At 37.2% G+C, this 26,102-nt stretch overlaps 1 protein-coding gene across 4 annotated transcripts in view; it reads left to right on the top strand.

Annotated features, from left to right (window-relative positions):
* Positions 1-26,102, top strand: part of FBXW7 (F-box and WD repeat domain containing 7) — a 172,777-nt gene that overhangs the window by 120,602 nt on the left and 26,073 nt on the right. For 3 of the 4 annotated variants that reach the window (XM_042468094.1, XM_042468096.1, XM_042468097.1), the window contains 3 exons: positions 3,340-3,422; positions 6,513-6,654; positions 14,582-14,716. In XM_042468094.1, coding sequence (XP_042324028.1) covers positions 3,340-3,422; positions 6,513-6,654; positions 14,582-14,716 — 360 coding nt within the window. Of the gene's footprint in view, positions 1-309; positions 828-3,339; positions 3,423-6,512; positions 6,655-14,581; positions 14,717-26,102 lie in introns of those variants that run through there. The other variant, XM_042468095.1, reaches the window with a different exon arrangement.

A 26,102-nucleotide genomic window follows, 5' to 3' on the forward strand; every position in this document is an offset into this window, starting at 1 on the left:
TTTTCCAAAGAGATGTTTATCTTGGATTTATTTTAAAATTAGCTGCATTTTTATGTAGCGGTTCCTGCTTCTGTCTGGATGCATAGGCATAAAGGTCCAACCAGCTTGCTGGAGGGCCACAGTATAGCTGTAATTATTGAAAATGATCTTGTTTTCTTCAGCCAGTAATTTTGAATTATCTAGTACTCTCCTGTCTGTTTAAAATGGGAGGAGGGATAAATTACTCAGGCTTGAAAGGATGGTTAGATATTCGGTGTTTTCCCAAACCCAGTGGCCAATGTGGGGATGGCGTAGGGCTGGTTTAATTTCCTGCTGAAGTCCTTCCCATGCTGTGTGCTCACAGGCTCCTTGGAGCTGAGCACCATATAATTGATGTGCAGCCTGCATTGCTGAAGCTTGGACTGCACCATTCTCAGCATGAGGGAAGATGTAATCTGATCTCTGTGCTGCTAAGGGAGGAATCCGTTGAGTCGAGGCTTTGACAGGGCAAAGTCTCCTCCAATAATCTTCCCCTTTCTCCCATTATTCCCTCAAGTTCTTCTCAGACAAGCTATACGTATATGTGCATGCGTGCCAGGAGAAGCTGTTTGATACTGAGCTTCGTTCTCATTCGCAGTGGAGTTTGGTTGCTGGTTCTGCTGCCTAATCTTCCTTTTCTGACGTGCCCGAGCATGTCCACATTAGAGTCTGTGACATATCTACCTGAAAAGGGTTTATATTGTCAGAGACTGCCAAGCAGCCGGACACACGGGGGCACAGAATCTGTGAAGGGGAAAAATACCGAAAACATGGGGTTCTACGGCACTTTAAAAATGATTTTTTACAAAGTAAGTAACCTGAATGATGTTTTCTTTGCTGTGTAAGTGCAAGTGGTGTGAATGTGTTGTATGGGGAAGGAAAAATCTGTATCATCAGAGATGGCTGCAGCATCGCTCTGTGTTCTCTCCCCCCCACCCCATTTTGGTTGGATGTCTGAATGCTTACAATTTTATATGGTGAATAAAAGGCAAACAATGAAAAGACTCAATGAGATGCAAAATCCTTTTCGTTTAGGAATCTGTATGGAGAAGCTAAAGAAACAGCAGGCTATTTACCTTTGGCTGGACTGGCTGTTCAAATTCAACTCAGCACTTTAGGCTTATTTTTAATCAGAGCTGCTTTCTGTATATTTCTAATGTCTCCTAGGATATTTTATTTTCATGTTGCTCGCCCAGGTAACCCTGGATGCAAGTATTTATGTTTCCATGTAATGCTTATCTCAAAAAGGCATTTTAAAGATGCTATGAAATCTTTCAGTGTTACAGTGTATTCCCAATAGTAATGCAGAATATAGGCTGCAGGATCTGTTATTTGGGGGAGAAAAACAAACACTTTCTTCCAGAATTCAAACATTTCTAGGTATTTGTATATGCATTATTGAATTTTTCAAAAAAAAGCAGGAACCCTATACTAGATCATTCTGATGGGAATAGATGCCTTAATATGGTAAAGGACTAATTTTAATAGGGCATTGCTACAGTGTGTTTAGCTTCTATATATTCACAACCAAGGCTCTGAAAGAATGGAAAAAGTTTCCTACAAATATTGAGAAAACAGGAGTTTGGTTAAATCCTTAGGGAAGTATACAGACAGTCTGTTGTTTAAAATGTATCCTGGGGGGTTTGAGAAAATAGTTATACTTGCCTCAGGAGTTAGTGTTCCAGATTCCTAATATTTGTCTATTGAGGAAAATATAGAATTTCATAGCTTGAAACAGAAAAATTACTGTTAGTACATCATGGTATTCCCCCTGAGGGAAACCAGTTTAATTTTTAATAGAGGTTAAAAGCCTCGAGTACATAAATCCTACCTCTAAAGATGTAAGTTGATTATAGCAATATGGTGTACAACAGTAAATTAATATGTTTTTCCTAGCATTCCCTCTCTACATGGATAAAAATATGGTCTCCATTATTCCCAGCCTTGTTTTAAAGAGAGAGGTTACCAGTGGAGAAGGTTGTTTTCTTGCTTTGGGCTTTTTCATTCTGTGTAGTAACATACTGTGTGTTGTCCCGTGTGAGGCACACAAATAAAGCAAGAGGAGCATCTTCATTATTGTGAAAATGAAATGAAAAAAAACCCCAAAATTTAAACAGACTATTCTTTAAAATAAAGCATAATGCATGAACATCAACATATGAATAATCATATAATTAAATGCTTATTTTCCTAGTGTATGTGCACTTCAGAATTTGGGGGAAACTCTTGTACATCCTTGGAGTTACAGATTGTCACAATATTTAGTATATATCATACATACAGATAATATATGTATGTATATAGTAAATATCCAGTATGAAAGAAGAGGAAAAAAGCAAACTCCTGGTTTTGAGATGCTGCATATCTTTGTTACTAGTTGCCAACAGCTAGAATGCAACAAATAATCATAAACAGTAATTTTATTAAGAAAAATCAGTTAACAACAACAACATCAAGTACAATACCACTATCATCCATAAGCTAGGTATTTAAATCTGGACTAAAATGCATTGTATTTCATATTGTTTCACTAGCATAGCTATTGAATTACTAACACCATGTCTTATCAAACCCAAAAGTTTGCATTTCCTGTACTATGTGCTTTGAAATTCAGTCTAGCCTTTTTTCAGTTTGTAATCTAATTATTTGTAATTAAATTTACTTTGTATATAAGCACTGCTATCTCTTACCACATTTGTTTGATTCTGTGCCCTTTCCTTGGTATCATTTTCTCTCAGCAAATTTTTCACACTCCCATTATAAAAATGTTTTTCCCCAAGTGCTCTACTCCCCTATCCCCAGTTATGAAATTCTTGTTGTTCTTAAGCCATCTTATTTTATTCTGATTTTTTTAAATTAAGGGAACTGACCAGAGAAAAGTATGTGTGTGTGCTTTATTCTTCATGAAATATTTTTGCTCTACAGTTTTAAGTGATTAGGTGTCCCACTCTGATATTTTTAACAGTCATACCTAACATTCCAGAGAACATGCAGTTTAGCTCAATCTGTCTAACAAAATCACCAAACAGCTAATGGAAGTGAATAAATGTGCGGAAACAAATCATAATGCAGCAGGGGATGTTCTAGCTGCCAAATGAATGTGGTGCAAAGTCTTGCACAAAAGGTTGCAGGTCACTGGAATAATTTCTGGTTTGTTAATTTAAAAAGCAAAGTAAATTGTCACTTTAGGTTATTTGTAGTGTTGTTAAAAAGATATTGAGGTACAAGTGTAATATCATTACCTTATTTAGTATTGGCATAACTTAAGATGGCATGCTAACTTTTTTTTTAATTTCTTTGGTTCCTTGTTCTATTTTACAGATGAAGAGAAAGTTGGACCATGGCTCTGAGGTCCGTTCTTTCTCGCTGGGAAAGAAACCCTGCAAAGTCTCAGAATATACAAGGTAATGTAATGTCATAGCAGATGCATCAGTACATCCTCTGCTTCCTGTACAAACACCTTTTGCATATTTATGCCTATGAAATTTCAGTTTAAAAATTATTGAAGAGGTACAGAAGCCTTTTACTTCTGAAGGGGAAAAGTATAATGAACCCAGCCCACCACTTTCAGAGGGCTTTCATAATAATACCAGCATGAAGGGAAACTTGCAGAATAGGACATTAATCAGTTTGCTGTAGCAATTGGAATATAGGAACAAAACATTCTTGCTTGTGACAGCATGGTACTTCCTGACTCATACTGAATAATAACTTCTCCACATCAAGAACTTCAGTTATAATTTAAAGATATATGTATTGATCATGAGACAGGCTTGTCTATTTTGCAACCCTTTAATTTCTTTTGATTGAGAATTTCAGTATCAGAATTGCATGCAATTTAACTTCACTACTTGGTAGTTGCCATAACAACTGAATACAGTTCTACGTTTCCTCATACAAAAATATTTATCGTTGTAAAACTTTCTTGCTGAAACAGATTGTTTTCCACAAATCTTTTATCTACTATTTGGTCTATATTTCCTTTCAAATATCTTATTAGGAATTTGTATGTAGTAATTTAAACAAATTATACTTAGACAGATTCAGAACTATATAAGTGTAAAAAAGGGAGAGGGGAGCAATATAGATACTGTATTTGCTTTATTGTAGAAATTAGCAAACAACTGCACTTAGATTAAGAAAGCTGTCTCTAATTTGTGTTTCTGTGTTTTTAAGAAAAAGTCTGTGTTCCCCCCCTGTAAAACACTATGTTTTTGAAGATAATGGCAATTTAATGTTCCATGTACATGTATACACAATATTTCTTGGATTTGAATTTTCAGCAAAGAGGTTTATTTGGCATAAATATCTTATGGCAATGAACTCTGAAATGTCTTCTCTTTTTTAAAAAAATGGCAAGGAATTGGAATTATTTCTAAAGATAAATTATGTTATGACAGTTATAAAGAAATCCTTTTTTTCTGTCTAAAGCTCTGTCAATTAAAAGATTGAACTTGGCCTCTTATGTCTTATTCATGTTCTTAGATTGTATTAGTTTTCATGAACCTGATTTTGCCTAAAACGAATAAAACAATGCTTTTGAACATTAAAATGCTGCCCTGTTGATCCATCTAGATCAGTTTTGTTTACTAGGCTGACTTTTTTAGCAGCACTGCTTCCTGAAATTATTCTAACTGGAGATGCTCTGGATTGAACCTGGGAGCTTAAAATTACTGTTACTGTTCAATCTTTACAGCTTTGGTATGCACACACTAAACTTTGACCAGCTTGCAGTACACTGCAGTAATTTGAAATATTATTTAGCATATTAGTAGAACTGTGGAACAGATAAAGGAAAAGGTATCAGTAATTGATATATAATCATATTAAAGCAAATTTTATTTACAAATTAGAGATTTATAGTAATCCTAGGTGTCCAGTGAAGTATATAATAAAAGCAAATGTGTCTAAGCTAGCTTGCTTTATTCTGCTCCACAGTGTTCAGATATCTCCTATATTTGTTTATTGCCAGACCATCTTGTATAAACACTCAGTAAATAAAAGACTCCAAATTGATAACCAAAATTGCAACTGGTTGCACATTTTGTTAACTTAAACTCTCTTGGTAATGTACTGTGGCAGGTACAAAAATTAAAAGACAAGGTCAAACAATATTGCTCTGTCTTTATGTTGGAAGTAACATTCATTTTTGTTTGTAGACATTAATATTTGAAAGTAATTCAATATATTTTAAAATACATGTATAGAGAAATACTGAATCCTGCCTGAAATCACATAGACCAAAAGGCTGAGATTTGGAAAGAAAAGGGTCATTTGCACATAAATAATTCAGAAATGGAAGCTGCGTAAAACACTGAGTTATCACTTACTACCTCCAGTTTTGGATTCCACACTTCCTCAAGGACACTAGGACCTGAATCCTATTGTTAGTCTTAACAAGATCAGAGCCACTGAATCACTAGGGTTTGCCTATAATGTACAGGCAGTTCACCATTCAGCATCTCAATCAGTGTGTCTATTCTAGTTGAGACTAACCTAAAGAATTCCAGGCCATAAGGTGTAAAGCCATCCCATTTCTCACGCCTGTAAGTGTTCCATTATTCTTTTCCAGTTGACACTCAACATTCCTTAACTCTGCTGAGCGTGTTCATTCCTCACTGTACAGTCCCCCCTTACATTTTTTAAAATAAAGTGTTCCTATAATTCTGCAAGCCTCAGGAGTACTCTGAGATGCTGATAGCTCCAGCTTATTTCTTAGTAATCATGTTTTGACACAGTTTTTGTTGACACCATCTGAGAGATCCAGACCAAGATTCAGTGGTGTATTTCTGTGTGCAGTGCCAGAATAATTATGATTCCTTGAGTATTCAAGAAGGCACAGGCTGCAGGGGGAATTGGCAATTCTGCTTGGAGCAGTAGGATACAGTGGAATCTGATCACTGTGGTCTGGATGTTATTTTATTTTATTAAAAAAAACCTTTCTAACTATATCTTTGTAATTGTAGATGTGCCTTTCTTGAATACAGCACCATATGCCTCATAATACAATGGGCCTGCCACAACAGTGGACTGTGGATTGGAGCATCTATGACTTGCCACACCCCATATTATTCAGTGGCAGCGCATGCTTGTGAATGTCACATTGCCCATTGAATAATATGGGTATTGAGCATGTGTGGCTTTCTCCATATGTGGGGGAAGGGTCCAAAACAAAAGCCCACAATAAATTACTTCTGTGCACTGGAATGGTGGAAGGTACTTGAATATCAAATAAATACATTTGAAAAGCTAACAAAACTAATCTTGATTTTTAGTTGTTGTTGTTTGTTATTCATTTTATTATAACTTCTACTGAAGTACCAAAAGATAAACATAAAATAGTAGGAAAATGATACATGATAAAAAGCATGAGACTTAGTAAGAAACTGCAAATTAATATGCAATTTACTTGAATAATGGGTAATTAGTATCATGTTGTATTTACCAGAGTTAAATATTTCTTAGAACTGTATTGGCCCTTTTTTCTACTCTAGCACTACTGGGCTTGTGCCTTGTTCAGCAACTCCAACAACGTTTGGAGATCTGAGAGCAGCCAATGGTCAAGGACAGCAACGGCGCCGAATTACATCTATCCAGCCACCAACAGGTCTTCAAGAATGGCTGAAAATGTTTCAGGTGATCAGCATTTTAATTTTGAATAGCCAGTCATCTGGAAAAGTTTCTAATTACTTGTCATGAATTGTGAGAGATATCATTAGAATACATGTAGCTAGTAACAGTGCCACTCCACAATAATAATAATAATAATAATAATAATAATAATAATAATAATAATAATAATAATAATAATTTAATTATATACCGCCCTATGGCAAACCAATCCAGGCGGTTGACAACAGTAAAATATAAAATATAACAATTAAAAACACTTTTACTTCTTTTGCTATAAGCAGTACTATTTTGTGCAACATATTTTGTATATATAGATTCTGGAGATGGAAATGAAAAAAATTTACATGGTTTTTATGAAGTCAAGCTTGGAATAGATTTATTAAGATAATTCAGTGTTTCAAAAGCAAAATACTGATTTACAGTGCTTAATTACTAATAAAAATGGAATATTATTGTGGGTTTTTTCGTTTTTCTTTAAAAGATATTAAAAATAAAAAGATAAATCATCAACGATTCCTTCGGTATACATAAATTTTAAATCTAACACTGGTTAAAACTAAAATGGAAATATCTACTAGTAGAGATTCATGGCATCTAACTATCCTAACTTAATCCATTTTCAGTAGCTTTCTGATACTGAATCAGTTATAAACAAATCTAATATATCTCTGCAGAACTAAATTAAAAACCCAGGAATAGTTTGTGTTTATAGAGACTTATAAACTTCTTCTAAAACATTATAAAAAATGAGAAATGAGGAAGCATTAGAAATTACTGTCATTATGAAAGCAATCGGATTCTCAAATGTAATGCAAATGCTACATTTCCACTAGTTGACTGTTTACCAATCTTTTGGATTGAAAGTATTCTTTAATAGAACCGATCATCCTTTTAAATAAATAGTGTTCATAAATAGTGTTAAAATGAATCAAGTCAATGTAATCACCAAAAAAGGAAACATTAACATCCCTCTTTTTTGTTGTTTTTAATCAGTTATTTGTTGAATTGTGCCTTCAAGTCATTTTGGATTTATGGTGACCCTAAGGCATACTTTCATCGGGTTTTCTTGGCAAGTTTCTTTGTCATCGTCTGAGGTTGAGAGTGTGTGACATACCCAAATTCACTTAGTGGGTTTTATGATCAAGCTCTGATCTCCAGAGTCACAATCTTAATGCTCAGACTAGTACACCATGCTAGTTCTCTCTAATCATACATGTACATAATAAAATAAAACCTTTTCTTCAGTTTAAGTACTAACCTGATAGGATGAGAAAAAGTAAGCACTGAAAACTGGAGATTGTCTCCAGTGCTATATGATAACTGATAAAATTCAAATATCTGCCTCTGGGGGGAGGCATTCCCACCCCTTTCGTCTACTGAACTGCCTGCGGTTTGTAAGAAGTCTGGGGGAGAACTTTGAGTCAATCTGAGTTGTCATATGGAGCTGCACTGTGGTAGAAGTTCATTCTGAATTATGTAAAAACAATTTGTATAAGTAATTTCCCATTCCCATACACTACCTGATTTTGGATAATTTCCACTTCCATTACAACTTGCCATGTCACATCTTTAGCCTTTCCTTGTGGTTCCTTGACCCTCAGGAGAGACTGTATAGGCATAAGAGGCTGCAATGGAATGTAAGAATGGGAAAGTCCCATTGTATAAGAAGACAGTTGTGTATACACTGTTGAACACAACCTCTAGATACAGATTTATAAACATGAATTATAAATCAGAACATAGAATCATAGAGTTGGAAGAGACTACAAGGGCCACGCCCTAACATGCACAAGGCTAGTTTTACCAGTTAGTACTGGGCTAGGGAACTGCAAATCCCATACGGATTTGCAGTTCCCTAGCCCAGTACTGACTGGTAAAACTAGCCTTGTGCATGTTAGGGCATGGCTCACAGGCCAGAACAAGCCTCTTTTTGTGTTTAGGATAGCATATACTCTAAGTTTTGTAATTTCTTTTAATCTCTTTTCAGCATTCTATTGCTACACATTGTTTTAATAAATTTGCTGTGTTTCCCGTTTTTATCCCCCCTAAACTTTTTGTCCACTCACTTGCTTGTTTCAGTTTAGGGCATCACCTCCCAGTTTTTCCAGAGACTAGAAGAGCCATCCAGTCCAATCCCCCTGCCATGCAGGAACTCTCAATCAAAGCATATCCGACAGATGGCCATCCAGCCTCTGTTTAAAGACCTCCAAGGAAGGAGACTCCACTACACTCCAAGGAAGTGTGTTCCACTGTCGAACAGCCCTTACTGTCAAGAAGTTCCTCCTAATGTTGAGGTGGAATGTCTTTTCCTGCAGTTTGCATCCATTGTTCATGGTCCTGTTCTCTGGAGCAGCGGAAAACAAGCTTGCTCCCTCCTCAATATGACATCCCTTCAGATATTTAAACAGGGCAATCATATCACCTCTTAACCTTTTCTTCTCCAGGCTAAACATTCCCAGCTCCCTAAGTCATTCCTCATAGGGCATGGTTTCCAGACCCTTCACCATTTTATTCGCCCTCCTTTGTATACGCTCCAGTTTCTCCACATCCTTTTTGAATTGTGGTGGACACAGTATTCCAGGTGGGGCCTGATCCAAGCAGAATAGAGTGGCACTATTACTTCCCTTGATCTAGACACTATACTTTTATTGGCATTTTTAGCTGCCGCATCGCACTATTGACTCATGTTCAACTTGCGGTCTACTTAGACTCCTAGATCTCTTTCTCACGTGTGCCGTACAGATATTTAGCTCCATGATCTAAATTCAAAGTGCCATAAACAGATGGAGAAAGTGCTCGAGAGCTTATAGAATGTTGCTAATGCAGGAGTTGGGCAAAGTGCAACCCTGGCCCACATAGCCAGTGATGAAAAATCCTAAGAGTTGTAATCCAACGACATCTGGAGGGTGCCATTTTGCTCACCCCTGCACCAATGGAAGACTTTTCAGAATGCTGTCTCTCAGGGATTGTATATACAGCAGTGAATAAGGAAAAGAAAAATACAGACTGTAGTGTATAAATGCTGTTGAGGCATGAGCAGGGGATTGTACAAAGTGTTACACAAAAGCCTGTACAGGTAGAGGAAACATTTTGCGTTTCATGAAGCACTCCACAGATAATGGTCCTTCAATGAGCAGAAGATGCTTTTAGCTAGCTTCTGGTTTGCAGTTTAAAAAAGACTTATTCTGGACTAAAACAGTCCAGAAAGGGGGGAAATATGGTAGAATTGCCCCCTTCTTCCTACAGGGCATGGAGGACATTTTGTGTAAAACAAAAATTGGGAGCATGATGGCTGGGCAGCCAAGCTCCCTTGGGGCAGCCTGTGTGGCTTCTCAACCTCTGGAAGTTGCTTATCCTTGAATTACTCTTATACACATTCAAGAAGAAATATGATTGAGAAATCTCCTCTATCACATTGAATCTGAATGTGCACTATAGTGATCCATTGACAGATGTTTGTATTGTTGGAACAGTGGATTTGAAAAAAGACTAATGAGACAAGGTACTATAAAATGTTTTTATCCAAATACTTAAAAGGGTAACAAAACAATATATGTAACAGCATCACACAAAACCCATATATACAAAAGATACTAAATAAAACATAATAGTAATGGCAGACATAATAACAAATAGCAAATAATATAAACTACATAATGTAAGCAAATAACACAAGTAGAATATAACAGAAAAGAAGGCTGAGAATAGAGTGAGCAAAAAGGGAGAGGGAGAGCTCACTACAAGGCTAGCCTTATTAAGTGTCAAAACTTGATTAGAGTTATGCACACACAGGTGAAAGTCATCTGTACTCAGGAACTCTGCATTAACCCTATAGTGTTTACCAACCCTATAATGACTCAAGTGTAGAGCTTGTTACTATTCCAACATGTATTATGCAAAATCATTGCATAACATTAGATAGCTTGAGTTGCACTACCTTAGAATAGGTACCACAAAGTCTACAGAGAAATAAAAGTAGTGGGAAGAACCTTGATACTTCACAGAGCTTTTAAAAAAGAAATAACACTTAATGTGGAAACAGCTACTAAAATAATTGCCTTTCACATGCTCATAGCATCAAAGAAAGCAAATAGCAGTAGTTGTGTGTGTTGTATATTAAAGACTCTGGTAATGTAGGTTTATGAACAAATGTAATCGGGAAAGGATTTACTGATGTTTACTTTGATATTTCTGTCTGCCCCAAATTTGGGATATAGTTTTTTAAACATTAATTCTTTGTTGAATTACTCTTCTGGCACTGCTTGTTACATAGATCAATCATATATCTTACTGCTTTCCAGTGATATAGAGGACTGACCATGCAATTTTCTTCATGTAGATAAACAAATGTGTTGTAAAAACAGTTAATACATTGGTGTTCACTATTAAGGACATTAATAAGCAAAGGAGATAGATAGTTGGTGGACGTCTTCTGCTTAAATACACATGCCAAACAGTTTGTACCAGCTGCACTTATGTCATATACAACTTTTTTTTAAAAAAAAAAGCAATATACTTATTCATAACTGGATCTGATGCAGGCTCAGCCATTTTGAGGATATGATGTCACCCAGAGGAGCACATAGCTACAAAACCATTGCAAACAATGAAGCTATTTTTCCCCTGTGCTGTAGCGATTATACTAAGAAACAAGTATATTTGGTAGCAAACACCCTGCTTCTTTAGCTTCTTGTTGATGATCAATTCATTTTTTTAAAATGAAAAATAAAGGAAGCAAAGTCCCAAGAGTAAAGCTTTGAAGTTAATAGTTTAATATTGTCTTATTAATTCTCCTTCATTAAGTTGGCAAGTTGAAGCAGTAGATATTTCTACCTTAAAATCTGATGACAAACTGATAATATAATATTTTTTTTCAATAGTATATGTCATCTGTTTTTAGTTTAGTACTGAAGTTTACAGCTCTGGGTTATTGACATATCTTAAAATGTTGTTCTTTATTTCAAACAGTTCTAGATGGCTTTGCAATGTATGCTTTTTTGGACATACAAAATCAAGACAATGGCTGTTACAGACAGCCAAAATAAAGCTGCTTCGAGTCACAGTGGAGGTTTGGTATTTCAATGATGCATGCGGTCCTAAGAGTCCAGAAGTCGCACCCAAGCCACGCTCCAGCCCTAAGGACTGGAGTGTGGCTTTGGTGTGCCTTCTGGACTTAGGACGCATGCATAATTGAACACCATACCTCCACTGTGACTCGAAGCAGCTTTATTTGGCTGTTCTGTAACAGGCCAATAATTATCAATGGCCCATTACAAACGGGCCTTTAAGTACGGACTCAGTCCGTACTAGGGTTAAAAAGGGACTCACTTCCGGACGCCCCTAACCCTAGTACGAACTGAGTCCGTACAAAATGGTGGCGCCCCTTCCACATGGGGGCCGCCATGACGATGTCACAAAACGCGCCACCTCCATAAGGGCGGAGCAGACGTGACGTCATCGCTCCGTGCCAGGGCACTTAGTGCGGCGCCTTTGTGTGGGAGCAGGAAGGAGCTCTGTTTCGGAGCTCCTTCCTGGTTTGCGTCGCTGAGCGCAGCCTTCAGATGGCCTGCACCAGCGACGCAAAGGAAAAGGGGCCAAGTGGCCCCTTTCTCCTCCTCCCCGCCACCGCGGGGTGTCCTTGGGGCTTGAAGCCCCAAGGACACTCCTTTCCAGGCTGCGGGGAAAGCAGCCTTTTGCCGCTTCCCCGCAGCCTGGAAAGCGGTGGATCGGGCCTCGGAGGCTGCAGGTCTGGCAGCTGAGGCCCCGATACACAGGGACAAGCAGCGCCTACAGGCCGCCCCAAAGGGGCGGTCTGTAACGTGCCAATATCAACATTTAAAATGCAAAACAATAGAAGCATAATGTAGCACTGTAAGTCAGTCATCCTGTCATAAGTTTTAGAACCATTGCATACAAACCATTTAAGCATGTTGCACAGAACTCACAATTTTACCATCTTTTTCTAACGACAAATTAAAAAAAAATGTCTTCAGGGCCTATCTTCAAAAAACAAATAGGGACTTAAATGTTCCATGATGAAGCTACATTTGTATGACTCTTAAGTGATCTGTTCCAAACTGTTTAAGGTTTAAAGGTTAATATCAACACTTTGTGCTCAGAAATAATAACTATTGCATATGTAGCTGATTCAGAAGTGTTATAATATGGTCTCGAATAAGTAAAATACACCAGCATTCAAACCACTAAACTAGCTGAGCTTCCAGATCTTCTTTAGCTTTTGTAGTGGGCATTATAGTGCAGTTATTAATCATGTGCACCCCATACATGGGCTTGCCATACATGGACTTGAGCTCACTGTGGATGGCAAGCCTGGGGGGACAAAATGGTGTGCGTGCCTGGGAGCGAGCTGCCATTAAAATCAAGAGGACTTGAGATCCAATGGATCCCCGGCATTATAAAGGGCCCACTATATATTGCCGTTCATTTGCAATTTACATGAATGCTTATCATCTGGGATTTAAAACGCATTGGCGGGATACAAACGCCGCTTTCGGCGCTTCCCCGCCGTCGCCGTTTGCTCCGCGCGGGAGCCGAGCAGCCAAAACCGCACGGCTCCCGCGCGGAGCAAAAAAGAAGCTCCATTTCGGAACTTTCTTTTGCAGCACACTGATGACGTCGCACAAGCGCGCGCTGGCGCATTCGCGATGTCATAGGTGCCGCGACACGTCTGGACGCTATGCGTCCAGTACGTAAAGATGGCGGCGCCCATGTAGAAGGGGCGCCGCCATCTTGTACGTATAGGATACGTACTAGGGATTGGTGCGGAAGCACCGCCCCTTCCTAACCCTAGTACGTATCCTATACATACTATATGGCGGTTTGTATCCCGCCATTATTTTCTCTCAGAACGTGGTCATGGAAGGAAGGCCTCTTTAGCTAGTGCACAAGAAACTAGGATTTGTTGTTCGTTTATTTAGCATTTGATTTCCTTGTCCTCACAAAATGACAGGCCAGGAATCTGGGCATGCTAGAGACAGAGATGGAAAGGGAAACACAGAACCTTGAAGCTTCACATGGGCTCCTGAAACTATGCTTTAGCCTTACTTGGTGAACTCTCCGAGTATCACCACAGCATTACGTTCCCCATAATATTGTAACATAATATCTTTATGCAAAATATGCATGCCATTACTAATTTATTTCCATACATTAAGGACATATCCATACATCCAAAATTGTAACTGCTTGTTTGGAAAATGACTATTTGGTTAGGAAGTATTAAAAGGCTTTCTTTCCATTTTCCAACTTCTCTTGCAGTTACTGTAAATGGTTTTCTTTCTTTATATTGTTTCCCACAATTGTTTTTCTTTGTAAATGGCATTTTGTAGCAAATAAAAACTCTTAGAGCCCAGATGAATTTGAGAAGAGACAGACTTGTCAGATGTGCTATATATTCAGTTATTAATTTTTCTGCAAATGATTTTGCTAATCTGCTGTGTTCGCAGATGAGTGCCTTATTAAAAACATCAAATTTTATAGTGCCCATTAGTAAGAATATGAAATAAGAAAATTACCAGTCAAAATTCCCTCTTTCCTTCCTAGTGTAAAATGATGTTTACAAAATATTGGTTCTGAGCCAGGAATGAAGAAGATTATACTGTGGCAGATGCACATAAGGCTATAAAAATCTTTTTTTACAATAAACAAGGCTAAATGAACCTTAAATGAAGCTATTGTTACAAACTTTATTTAGGTTTTTTTCTACTTGCTTAACTTTTTTTATTTAAAGTTCATGATTTTTCTAAGGAATATTTGAATTTTCAATCCATATGGTATTAACAATTATTTCCCCTGCCCTTTCATCACAGTGTGTTCTCTAGCAATTATGAAATATTACAAAAGTTTTAAAGTAATTTGTTAATTTAAAACAGTCATGTGGAAACTAAGCATACCTTTTTTTCTGCCACAGAGCTGGAGTGGACCAGAGAAGTTACTTGCCCTAGATGAATTGATTGATAGTTGTGAACCAACACAGGTGAAGCATATGATGCAAGTGATAGAGCCCCAATTTCAACGAGACTTCATTTCCTTGCTCCCCAAAGAGGTGAGGATTATCAGTTAATACTGGGCTCTGGGTCCTGTTTGAATATATGTTATGCATCATCTGCCGCTTTTAAACATTTCTTTGCTAATTATAGTATTCAGTATTGTCAGTGTAACACTGTTAATTGATGTCAAAAGAGGGCAGCAAGTTGACAAACTGCCATGACTTAATAATGTAATTCTTAGATTAATGTATGCTTATGAGACCAGTAGCTTTGTTTCAATGACTAGGATATCTCCCATGCTGTTCATTCATTTCTTACACACTTACATTTTTTTCTTAAGAGCTTTCAGGAGGTGGTCTATTGCTCCTTGATGATTTTAGTCTTCAATATTTTCGGCATCTTTGGCATACAGCTTTTCATCTTGTATCTATTACATTTAATGGCACAACAAACAGCTAGATGGCTTCTTCACACAAATTATTTTTAATTATATAGTTTCTGTAGGATTGTTGTCCAAGATTAATTTATATTTAGTTCCACTAAGGCTAATTGGATTGTTCGTAGAAAGTTTGACTTCAGGATTGTGACTGTATCTTCAGCTAGTAACTTCTTTGTCTAAAGATGGGAGCTGGAAAGTGGCAGTTAATCTCTCTTCCCTTACTCAGTCTGGAATTTAAAGACTAGCAGTAGTTTAATTTACAAAAGACACAGACATTATTATATTAGTTGGTCCCATGATTTGGAAAACATCATCTATAAAATAATAGCTTTAATATTAAAAAAACCAAATTTCCCATTCCTTTTAAAAAATCTATGTGGAAAAAACCATACATAATAAAACAAGGAAGAGGAGATCATCCAAGGAAACAAAATATTGCTCCTAATTTTGATCCTTACTTAGGCAATTGAATACACACATTAACAGGTCAGTTTAATTCAGAATTTTGTTCCAAGTGCTCTCCACTGAAAGAACGTAACAGCCTAGTGAATGTTTCAGTGAAACTGGGAATCCCTTCTTTTAACCGAATTCAAAGATATAGCCATGTTAGTCTGTAGAATCAGTATGTAGAGAGATCTTGTAGCCTCTTTATGACTAAGTAAAGAAAGAAGTTGGCAGTATGAGCTTTCGTAGACTTAAATCTACTTCCTCAGATGCTTAAAAAAATAGCTATCAAAGGTAAAATTAGGACAAACAGTTGTTACTTGTATGGATAAGAATAGGATCTTTTCCACTTAATGTCTGTCACTACATGTCATATTATCACTAGTGGGGTTTTAATTTTAGCTCTATCTGTAATATTACGTTATGACCTTTGATCATCCCTCTTCCTATACTTTGATGTCCGTTAACATGACCATCTAGTAAAGGGATAGGAATTTGTAAGCCCTCCAAGTTTTGTGGAACTGCAACTTCTATCTAAAGCACAGGGAGTTGTAGTCCAGCATCAAAAAGGCTACATAACTTCCACTGTAATCTAGTTGTCTGAACTTTCATATGATGTTGTTATTTTACAACACTTGTCTAAAAACAAATCTGTGATATTTATTTTCTTGGATCAGTTACTTAGAAGTAAATGGCATTTGCTTTAATTAAAATCTTTTTTTCATACACGATTTACCATTCTGTCTAATAAAACTTGAACAATTCATTATATTCATTTCTACACTGTTAATATTGTCATAGGCAACACTGAATTCATTCCTGAAATAATCAGTAGATAGAATGGTCTATGAAAGAAAGCTTTTTTCCTGAGCTTTCTTTAGCAGTAGGTAAGTAATGCTGAAAAAGAATTACTAATTGTAAAATTAGATTTCATTTTTTAAACTCTAAAACTTCTAAGCAGTAACTAATATAAACAGTGATATCTGTTGTTGTTCTAAGTTGATTGTCTTATAAACACCAACTCTTTAAGAAACTGATTGGATCTCTGTTGTCATAGAAAATAGAAGCAGTTTACATTTTCCACATATCAGTATGCTAGATTGATAAATGAAATGTTTTTATGTACAATTGTATTGCTGTTTGTCAATAAACCTGCAAGGAAATAGAAAACTTGCAGCACTTCAAGCAGCTACCACAATCCTTTAGCTTCAGCTCTTATTTGATTAAGAGATAAGATTGAGAGAAGTGTTTTAAAGTACTATTTTACATCATGCAGAGAACGTATTTAATTTGCAATACAAAATCTCTTCTTCCAACCTCCATATCTTTTGGCAAGTCTTCACGAGGACTATTTTAAAGAAGAGTATATTACTAATAATCTAGGCATTTTAAAAAATCCTTGCATTAGCAAGTATTGACCAACTCTATCCTTTACTCCTTCTGGGTTGATGCTTCTGTTTGGTTGTTTGGTTGCCTGGCTCCCAACCTTTACTAGCAAGACTGGTGCTATGAGCTGTATCATATATCTAAACTGTTTTGTGGGTTCAAGGTTGACTGAAGCATGTTATGTGTGTGGGTGGGGAGGCACATACAGTCACTGTAACTGGAGCGCAAGGTAGAGGATGTTATGGTACTGTGGGAGGTGATGACATCAACTAAGGGAAAGCCAGCTTACACTTACATGTATTTTTTCCTTCCAGACTTTCCACTCCCAGTGACTCTGTTGGCTTGTTTGCAGTTCCCACTATTTCACAGTAATGCTAATTAATGAGTGCCTGGTTAACCAATAGGAAGTGATCTTTCCTCACTGACTTAACTATGAAGTGTCATATCACTCTGGCTTATATTACCAAGATTTATATGAGTAAAAGTGGAGGAGTGCAGGGTTTGGAGAGTAGCCCCAGGGTTGTATGCACCATGTTGTGGGGTGCAAGGTCAGGCTTGACTAGAAAGATGGAAGGGAACATTGGTCTGTAGAAACTCTGGTTTTGAATGTTGTTGGGAATATGGTACAGAGTTGTGATTCTAATGAGTGGGTTGCCACAGCATAATTTTAATCTTTTTTGCTAGAGCTGTAGAGGTTGTCTCAAGGAACTGGTGGCTCTGGAAGATTTCACTATACATGCTTGTCTTATGTGGGTCAAGATTTCATGACCACCATGTAAACTATTGCCTTCTCTTGATTACATTTTCACCCAACAGTATACGGCAAAAATCTGTTTTTCACTTACAGACTGCCTAAAATCCTTGCAAACATAGTAGATCACAAGTAATGGCTCTCAGAAATGGATGAATCTAGATTATTATTTTTAAGCATCAGCCAGATTTTTTTTCAGGTTTAGGTGAAAGCCCAAATCTCTGCTTTGAACAAAAGGATGGCCAATTCTTCTGAAACAATTTGATGCTAAATTCCATTTGTAAAACCAGTGTGACACTTTAATGCCCTGAGACCAGTTTACTGGACAATCTAGAAATAAAATTGCCCATGTCTTTTCTGACTTGTGTGCCATTGATTTTATGAAATTGGAGATTGAGTTGAGTTGTTGCATTCTTATGAATGTTCATATGAATTCATATTAGCTTGTACAACTTAGGGATGTCAGGCAGTCTATTTGGTATTGATGTTTGGACTTTGGGAATGGTCAGTGTCTTCTTGAGGAGTAGTATGAACCCCATACTTAGAAAAAAAGAGTGGTTAAGTCACCAGTGAAAATCTTGAATACAGTACTATTATTTCACTCTGTTGAAGACTTGGAACACAAAGATCTTGAATAGTAGTTTTGAGTACTGCAAAATGTTGCACTCATATTTTCCACTGTTGCACAGTACACTTCTAATAAGAGTTTAATAGCTCTCCTTTGTTGCATGCTTCTGGGAGGGCCTTAAAGACACATTTATTTGCCACAGCTCTCTTATGATTTTTATTGGAATGTTGGTTGCTTTAGCTGAATTTGTTTTGCTGGTTTCTCGACTGGAAATTTAAACAGTTTGTTTAAACTGATTCATATTAAATTTTTATTACATTTACATTTGTTGTTTGTATTTTCTGGAAGCTGCCTTGGCAGAGTTACCCTTATAAAATCTTCTAATAAATAAATGAATGAACATAGCTGTGAGCTGTATGGTGGAATTATTTTTTGTTTTGTCCTGTTTGTTCAGAATTTTCTTATTCCTATGTTGGAAATGGTTGCAGGGCTTTAAAAAAGTTTCCCACTATTTAATGTTTCCAAAAGAGAGTAACTCAAGAATACTATAACATGTGCAACATTTAGTCCTGTTTACTTACCAATGTTGCATAACATCATTAAAGATTTAGTGCATTGCTTTAAAATTTTCTGCCATTCAGTTAAAAAGAGTTCTGATTCTAGCTGTCAATTCATTGCTGCTATTATTAACTTCTGTCAAGTCAACTTTGACTAATGGTGACCCTATAAATGAGAGATCTCCAAGCCATCCTATCATCAACAGCTCTGCTCAAGTCTGTGGTTTCCTTGATTCAATTCATTGTTAGTTCCTAGTTTTGAAGCCTAAACCTTTAAATATTCTCTTGACAATTCATTAGACTTGTTATGTGCTGTTATTGATAGCTAGTTGTATTCATTTAGCTTTGCATGTTAATAATTTATTTAGATTTAACCTGTTATAAGATACATGGAGATCAGTTTTTGTAACTTAGAAATGGGCTAAAAACAAAATCAGTTTATCATGTATCAGCAGTGTTGGAATGTTACCAAATTTTGTTTTAAGTGTGAAGATTAAAAAAACCTCTTAGAAAGAGTAGCAATTTTAAAGTGTTGAACAGTTGGCAAATAAATGAGTAATCTTAACTGCTGTTCTATTGGTCCAAAGCTACTTTTGTATTGCATGTGCATAGGACTCGTGTCAAGAATCTGCTATCATATTAGGCAAACTGACTGAAACAGATTAACCAAAAGAGGATAACAGCCAGTTAACTTCCACTGTTTCCTATAATTAGCTCTTAAAAGTAATTTTAATGAACATGTGTCCATGCAAATATTGACATGAAGCATGGAAGCATACAGGTTTCTAATAAAACTGTATTAAATACTTCTGTTAAATTAAAATGCTTGCCTGAAGTCATGTGTGGACAAAGTCAGGGATTGGAAGAGGCATACTGCATCCTGAAAGCCCTCCATTTTTAGTTGTCACTCACCTCCAAAATGTTGGATGTCCATTTAAAAAAAATGGTCAGAATCTTTGACTCTGTGTTTTGTCTGCCAGAGTCTCTGGATTGGCATCTGGGCATTTCCTTGACTTGGGGCAACCTCCAACTGTTCCATGTCCAGACAATCTTTATTTCTAAACAAGAAGTGAACATGTGATTTTATTTTTTATTTTTTTGTTTTTTTGAGGGGGGGAGAGCTGTATCCAGGCCTTAAACATGTGAGACTCTTCCCAACACAGCACAGTGGCCATGTTGTAAGATGTAGCAAGGGGAATCTAAAGTAATGTCTGCAGCTAGTTTGATTTGCCTGGTTGGTTACATCATTAGACTACTTTTAATACACAACAGGTAAATTCTTGAATCTCACCCAGTTCTTGCTAGTGACTCAAATCATTCACTCTATAATACTGCATTGTTATATAACAGGGTTTCCCTTGCTCTCATATAGTTTTGTACTGTATACCCTTTAGTTCAGAGAAGAAATCAGCAGGCTTGTTCCTCTCAACCCAAGAAAAGCTCTAGAGGCTATGCGCTGTTTAAGGCTTGGCATGGCTATTGATGTCTGAGCAAACATTTGTTTGTGCAGAAGTGCCAAACATAAAATGCTAATGAGGTTCTGTGCACAAGGGGCTCTTAAACAAGGAACAGGCTTCCTCATCACATGTTATATGTCTGGAAAGAAGCGGAGAAGAATTATTTAGGGTTCTTTCTTGGCACAACTGGATAATATTCATTATATCCCCACCATAATCCTAAAGACCTTTGGTTCCTCTTAGCTTTCTGGTATGCCAGTACTTTGAAGGCCCCCTGTCACCCTCTCACCATCCTCCTGCCACCCTGTTTTTCCTTACACACCCCAGATCTTTTCATTGCCCCTGGGGGGGCATACCACCCAGAATGACTGAGATAGAAGGGGGAAAGAACCTCTGCTTAAGAACTATATCTCCATTGTCTGTTTGCTGTTATTGTTGTTATTTGTTTTAGTCAATTTTAATTCAGTGACAACCCTATGAATGAGAGATACCCAAGAGCCCTGGTCTTCAACAGTATCACTCAAGTATTGCAAATCCAAGGCCATGGTTTTCTTGATTGACTCTATCCACCTGTAATGTGGTCTTCCTCTTTTCCTTCTGCTTTTTATCCTTGCATCATTGCCTTTTCTAATATGTCTTCTCATGATGTGTCCAATGTATGACAGTCTCAGTTTAGTCATCCTGGTTTCTTGGGAAATTTGGAGCTTGATTTGCTTTTGGATCCATTTACTTGTCTTTTTGATAGTTAATGGCATCTGCACAACTCTCCTCCATTACTACATTTGAGATTAGTTTATTCTCTTACTATCAGCTCTCTTTACTGTCCAGCTTTGACAACTATATACAGAAATTGGAAATTTTGTGGCATGGTTGATTTTGACCTTAGTTTTTAATTGTTACACTTGAGTATCCTAACTAGTACCTTCATAGTAGCCCTTCTGAGATTTAGGGGCAAAACAGACCAGCACAATGCGCCAGCTTTGAGGGCAATGGGGGGTGTGGCCTTCAGATGACGCACGCCCTGATGTTGCCCCCAAGCCAGTGTGACGGGACGTGACCCACCCACCCAGATGGTGGGCAGTATTGTGGCACTCCGCTGTCATGGTGTATATACACTGCAGGAACGCCAAAAAGCCAGTGCCGCGGCAGAAAAGCCACCCTTTTCCCATTACCAAAAGGAACTGCATTTTCCTGCTTCTTTTTGGGCCAGAAAAACATTGGATTGGGGCTGTGGCGCTTGATGTGGCACAATCAAAGGGTTGGCATCAAGCCGCCCCTTTAGGGCTGTCTGTACCAGGCTAAAGTATAGAAAGTCTTAATTACCTATGTTTTTCATTTTTCCACCCTTAATGTTCAGCTGTAACCTTGCTTTTGGAATTTACTCAGCTTTCATCAATAGTTGTTCCAAGCCTTTCCTATTTTCTGCAAGTGATGTGGTGTCATCTTCATATCTTTAATTGTTGGTGTTCCTTGCCCTAATTTCCATGCTTCCTTCCTCTGAATCTTAGCCCACTTTCGATATGATAGGCCCTATATATACATTTAACAGATAGGATGATAAATTTTAGCCTTGTGCAACCTCTTTGGCAAAAGGAAACCATTATGTTCCTTTGTATAGTGTCTTGACAGTACTCTATATACCAGATAATGGTATATAGTTTACAAATGTTGCGACACACTCCTTCCTTTTAAAGCAAACCATAATGTTTCATGATAATACACAAACAAAAGCTTTGTTCTAATCTGTAATGCTCAGGCTGAGTTTCTTCTGGAATGCTTTGGTGCAATCTTTTACCCAATCTGTGTTTCCAATGTGATCCCTAGTGCATCTTCTTTTTTTGAGCCCCAGCATAGGCATCTGGCATTTTTTGATCCATATAGAAAAAAAGTCTTTCTTGTAAAACCTTGAGCATCACTTTGCTTGCGTGTCTTATCAGTGCTATAGTGGTTATTACAATCCCAGATGTCTCTTTTCTTGGGGACTAGGATTAAGCATTTCCACTTTGTGAGCCATTGGTTTGTTAGTTGGAAGATTTTAATTAGAATTTGAATAGCTTCTGTCTCTCTAGCTTAAAATAGCTCAATGAGTGTGCCCCTTTTTTCCAATTGCTTTGAGAGCCTTTTCCACTTCCCTTCCTAAAATTGGGGGTTCATCTTCAAAGATACTTCCTTGAAAGAATCTATCATTGTCTCATTTTGTGTAGTTTTTTAATGTATTGCTTCCAATGTCTTTTTATTTCATTCGGATCATATAATGTATTCCCCTTGATCATGTAGCAGTGCCTACTTTTGGTTTGAATTTCCTTTTAATTCCTTTGAATTTGTAGAAGAGGTGTCTTGTTTTACCTTCTTGGCTATACTTTCTTTCTTTCTTTCTGGCTAAAGACAAGCATATATTTTTGCTTTCTAACCAGACAGTATCCCTGGTTTCAGTCCAGAGTTCTTCTTGTTCCCTGTCAATTAGGCTTAGTATTGCAATCAGCATGGTTTTTAAATTCTACTAGGATTGTCCTCAAATTGTATTTTGGCACAATGATGGACATAGTGTGTGTGTGTGTGTGTTTGTTTATTTATTTATTTATGGTATTTATACCCTGCCCTTCAGCCCTAAAGTCTCTCAGAGCAGCTTCTTTAACATTACTCTGATTTTTGATGTTAGCAGTCATGGTCTGCATCACAGTTTGCTCCTGATTTGTTTTTGCAGCTAAAAAGGAGCTTTGCCGACTTCTACTTCCAATTATAGTTTGTTTGATTTCAATATTGGTCATATGGAAATTCCATGTGTAAAGTTGTCCCTTTGGTTGCCTGAAGAATGTGTTTGCAGGGAACAATTTTATCACCTTTCATAATTCAAAATTCTCCTGCTTTACTTCTTGATCCTAGCCCAAATTCTCCTACAGGGTTTGGTTCTGCTCTGTTTCCTACTTTATATTCCACTTGCCAAAGATAGTCAAAATGTTAGCTCTGGTATGTGATCAATTTCTTCCTGGCTGCCAGCATTGAAACGTTCACTTTCTTCCTCTTGTACTTCTTTAGTTGAAGAAGAAGCTTGGCTTCTGATTAGATTGATAGTTTTTACATGAACTTGTATTGATATTAGTCAGTTAGACTTTGCATTGCATCACATGGTCACTTTTGCTACATCTCTCCTCACTAGTAACACCACCTCTTCTTTGATTGTCATTTCTAAAGTAAAACATTGTGTACTTATGTGATAAAAAATATCCGATGCCTTGCCATTTTAGCTGGCTTTAAGTACCTATGCTTTCCATTGTACTAGACAATTTTTAGCTTCCCCTAATCCATGCTGGTTACATTATTTTATGTTCTTACTACATATGCTGTTCAGCTTCAGACTTTATTTCATCTCTGAACATAGCAGCTGTACGTGCTTTTTTCAATTGTATCATTACACACAGTGCCACTTGTACCCATCCTCTTCCCCAGTAGCTGGTTGAATGCCATCCAACCTGAGTGTCACACTTTCGGGTGCTATCATTTAATTTAATTTTGGATTGTTTCATCATATGGTTTTTGAGGTAAAAGGTCTTCAAGAGTGTCACAGTACTAACAAGAGTTAGTGAAAATGCTACTACCTTTGTCTTGGAGAGTATCAAACCAACAAACCAACCCCCCCTCCCCCCATGACTACTGTTGCCAGTAGCTTTTTGCCATGCCAGGTAATTTTAATCAGTTGTTGTGAATTTGGCATCACTCAGATGGTTTGGTATAACACTCCTAAAACAGTGAGCATCTTGAAAATCCATCTTTAAGCTGCTATCTTTTTACATACTGTGTGAATCAACTACAAAGCAAACAGTAGATTTAGCCTCTCCTTCCAGTTGCCATGCAACATCAGGCATTCAGTTTAAATTATGGCTAAAGGTCAGACCATTAGCTAGACGTTTGCAGAGCAGTATCAGTGGCTGCAATACTACCATCAACCTGAAGGCTAGTCTGTACATGAATCCTATGAAAAGTTAAAAAAATATATTCTGTACTTGTTACAATTATACTTCAGTTAATTGTTTCATAATTCCTTTCTAGTATGTTCCTACTTGCATTTTTCTAGCATTTTCTTGATTATAACACTACAGGCAGGCTCTCTCTTTGCTGTCATGTGTTGCTTGTTGCTGTTGTTATTTGCTATCAAGTCAGCTTTGATTTATGTTGACCCTAGCCAGTTGTTGCAAATTCAGGCCTCTGGCTTCCATGTATTGGAATCAATCTGTAATGTGGTCATTCTTTCTTTTCTTTTTTTCCTACTGCCATCTTCTTTATAGAGCATCCCCCCCCCCGCCCATGAGTCATATCATCTCATGATGTGTCCAAAGTACAGTGGGAAGAGTTTTGTCCTTTTGGATTCTACTGAGAGTTCAGGCTTGGCTTTCTCTCAGACCTATTTCACATGGCAGTCCATATGCCATGAATCTTCAGAACTCTCCCCCAGCACCATTTTTCACATGAGTTGATACACTATCCAGGAATCAGAATCAGATTTTCTACCAATGGGATTTCTTCACTAACTTTTAAAATTTGCTAAAATGCCCCCCAAGGAATTATCTCCCCACATATTCCATACCTTTATGTCTAATTGTTACCAATTCCTGGTGAACAAATATGAACTGAACAACCTCCTTTTTCTTCTAATTGGCTGCCATGGATGTTGAGGAAACTGAGTAAAAATACTGTGTAAATATTTTCACTTGATGCATAAGCGCTTGTGGCTTTCTACAACTTTTTCATCTTTCCTTTTACAGAGTTACTCTATCAACTTTCTGAATTACTAGTGCTCTCTCTCTGTCTCTCAGGATTACTCACCAGGCTTGTGCTTGAGGCACTCCTAATTCTCCCTGCTTGGTTTTGATAGCTGCATTCTTAAATGATGTGGTTATGGGGGTGTGGGGGAGGTAGGTGCCACTGAGTGCCCTTGGTAAGTGGTAAGCTTCTAGCACCATCAGCTGTTTTTCCTGATGCACCTGTTTATTTCAAATACTTCATCTAGCCAGAAGCAAGCTACCCTCAATGTGCAAAGCTGTTGTTTGGTTGCCCGGATTCTAGAGGGATGGGAACACTCCTCCAGAATTGTCAAAATGGCCAGAGGTTGAATTATGGACAGTTGAGGAATGAAGATTTTGAGTTGTGGAGAATACCTGGGTCCCTTTTAAAGTGTTTGATTTCCAGATTAGCTATTATGCATTCACAGCTAAGTCTTTCATTATATATTACAGTAGAATCTCGATTATCTGACATAAACGGGCGGGCTGATAGTTGGATAGCCAAAAATGTTGGATAATCCGGAGGGTCCAAGAAAAGCCTTGAAAACACTATGAATTGCAAACGTATTGAAGTTTTATTGCAGTAACAGTAAAAGTAACGTTGCAGTAACGTTATAGGAATAACATTGTAATGTATAAACAGTCCTCTAAAAATGTAAGGAAATCACTGATCAACATTGTGATGTACAATATGTACTGTATAAACAGTTCAATCCTCTGAAAATGTAAAGAAATCACTGAGCAGCGACGTTGGATAATCAGGAATGTTGGATTATCGAAGGTTGGATAATCGAGAGTTTATTTACATTTTTCAGTGTTATTTAGGATTCAAAACTGCAGCTCTGATAACCAGGTCTCCTTACCTGTTCCTTTACCCTATTAGGCATTTTTCCTTAGTTGTCTCCATTTTCCCCAACTTGGGTGCAAAATGTATGTGAAGTTCTTCCTTTAAAAAACAAAAACAAAAAAACAATTCTCTTCTCTTTCCCTTTCCTTATGGTTTCTCCTCATATATATATATATATATATATATATATATATATATATATATATATATATATA

Source organism: Sceloporus undulatus, chromosome 5 (genome assembly GCF_019175285.1).
Source record: "Sceloporus undulatus isolate JIND9_A2432 ecotype Alabama chromosome 5, SceUnd_v1.1, whole genome shotgun sequence".
NCBI lineage: Eukaryota > Metazoa > Chordata > Lepidosauria > Squamata > Phrynosomatidae > Sceloporus > Sceloporus undulatus.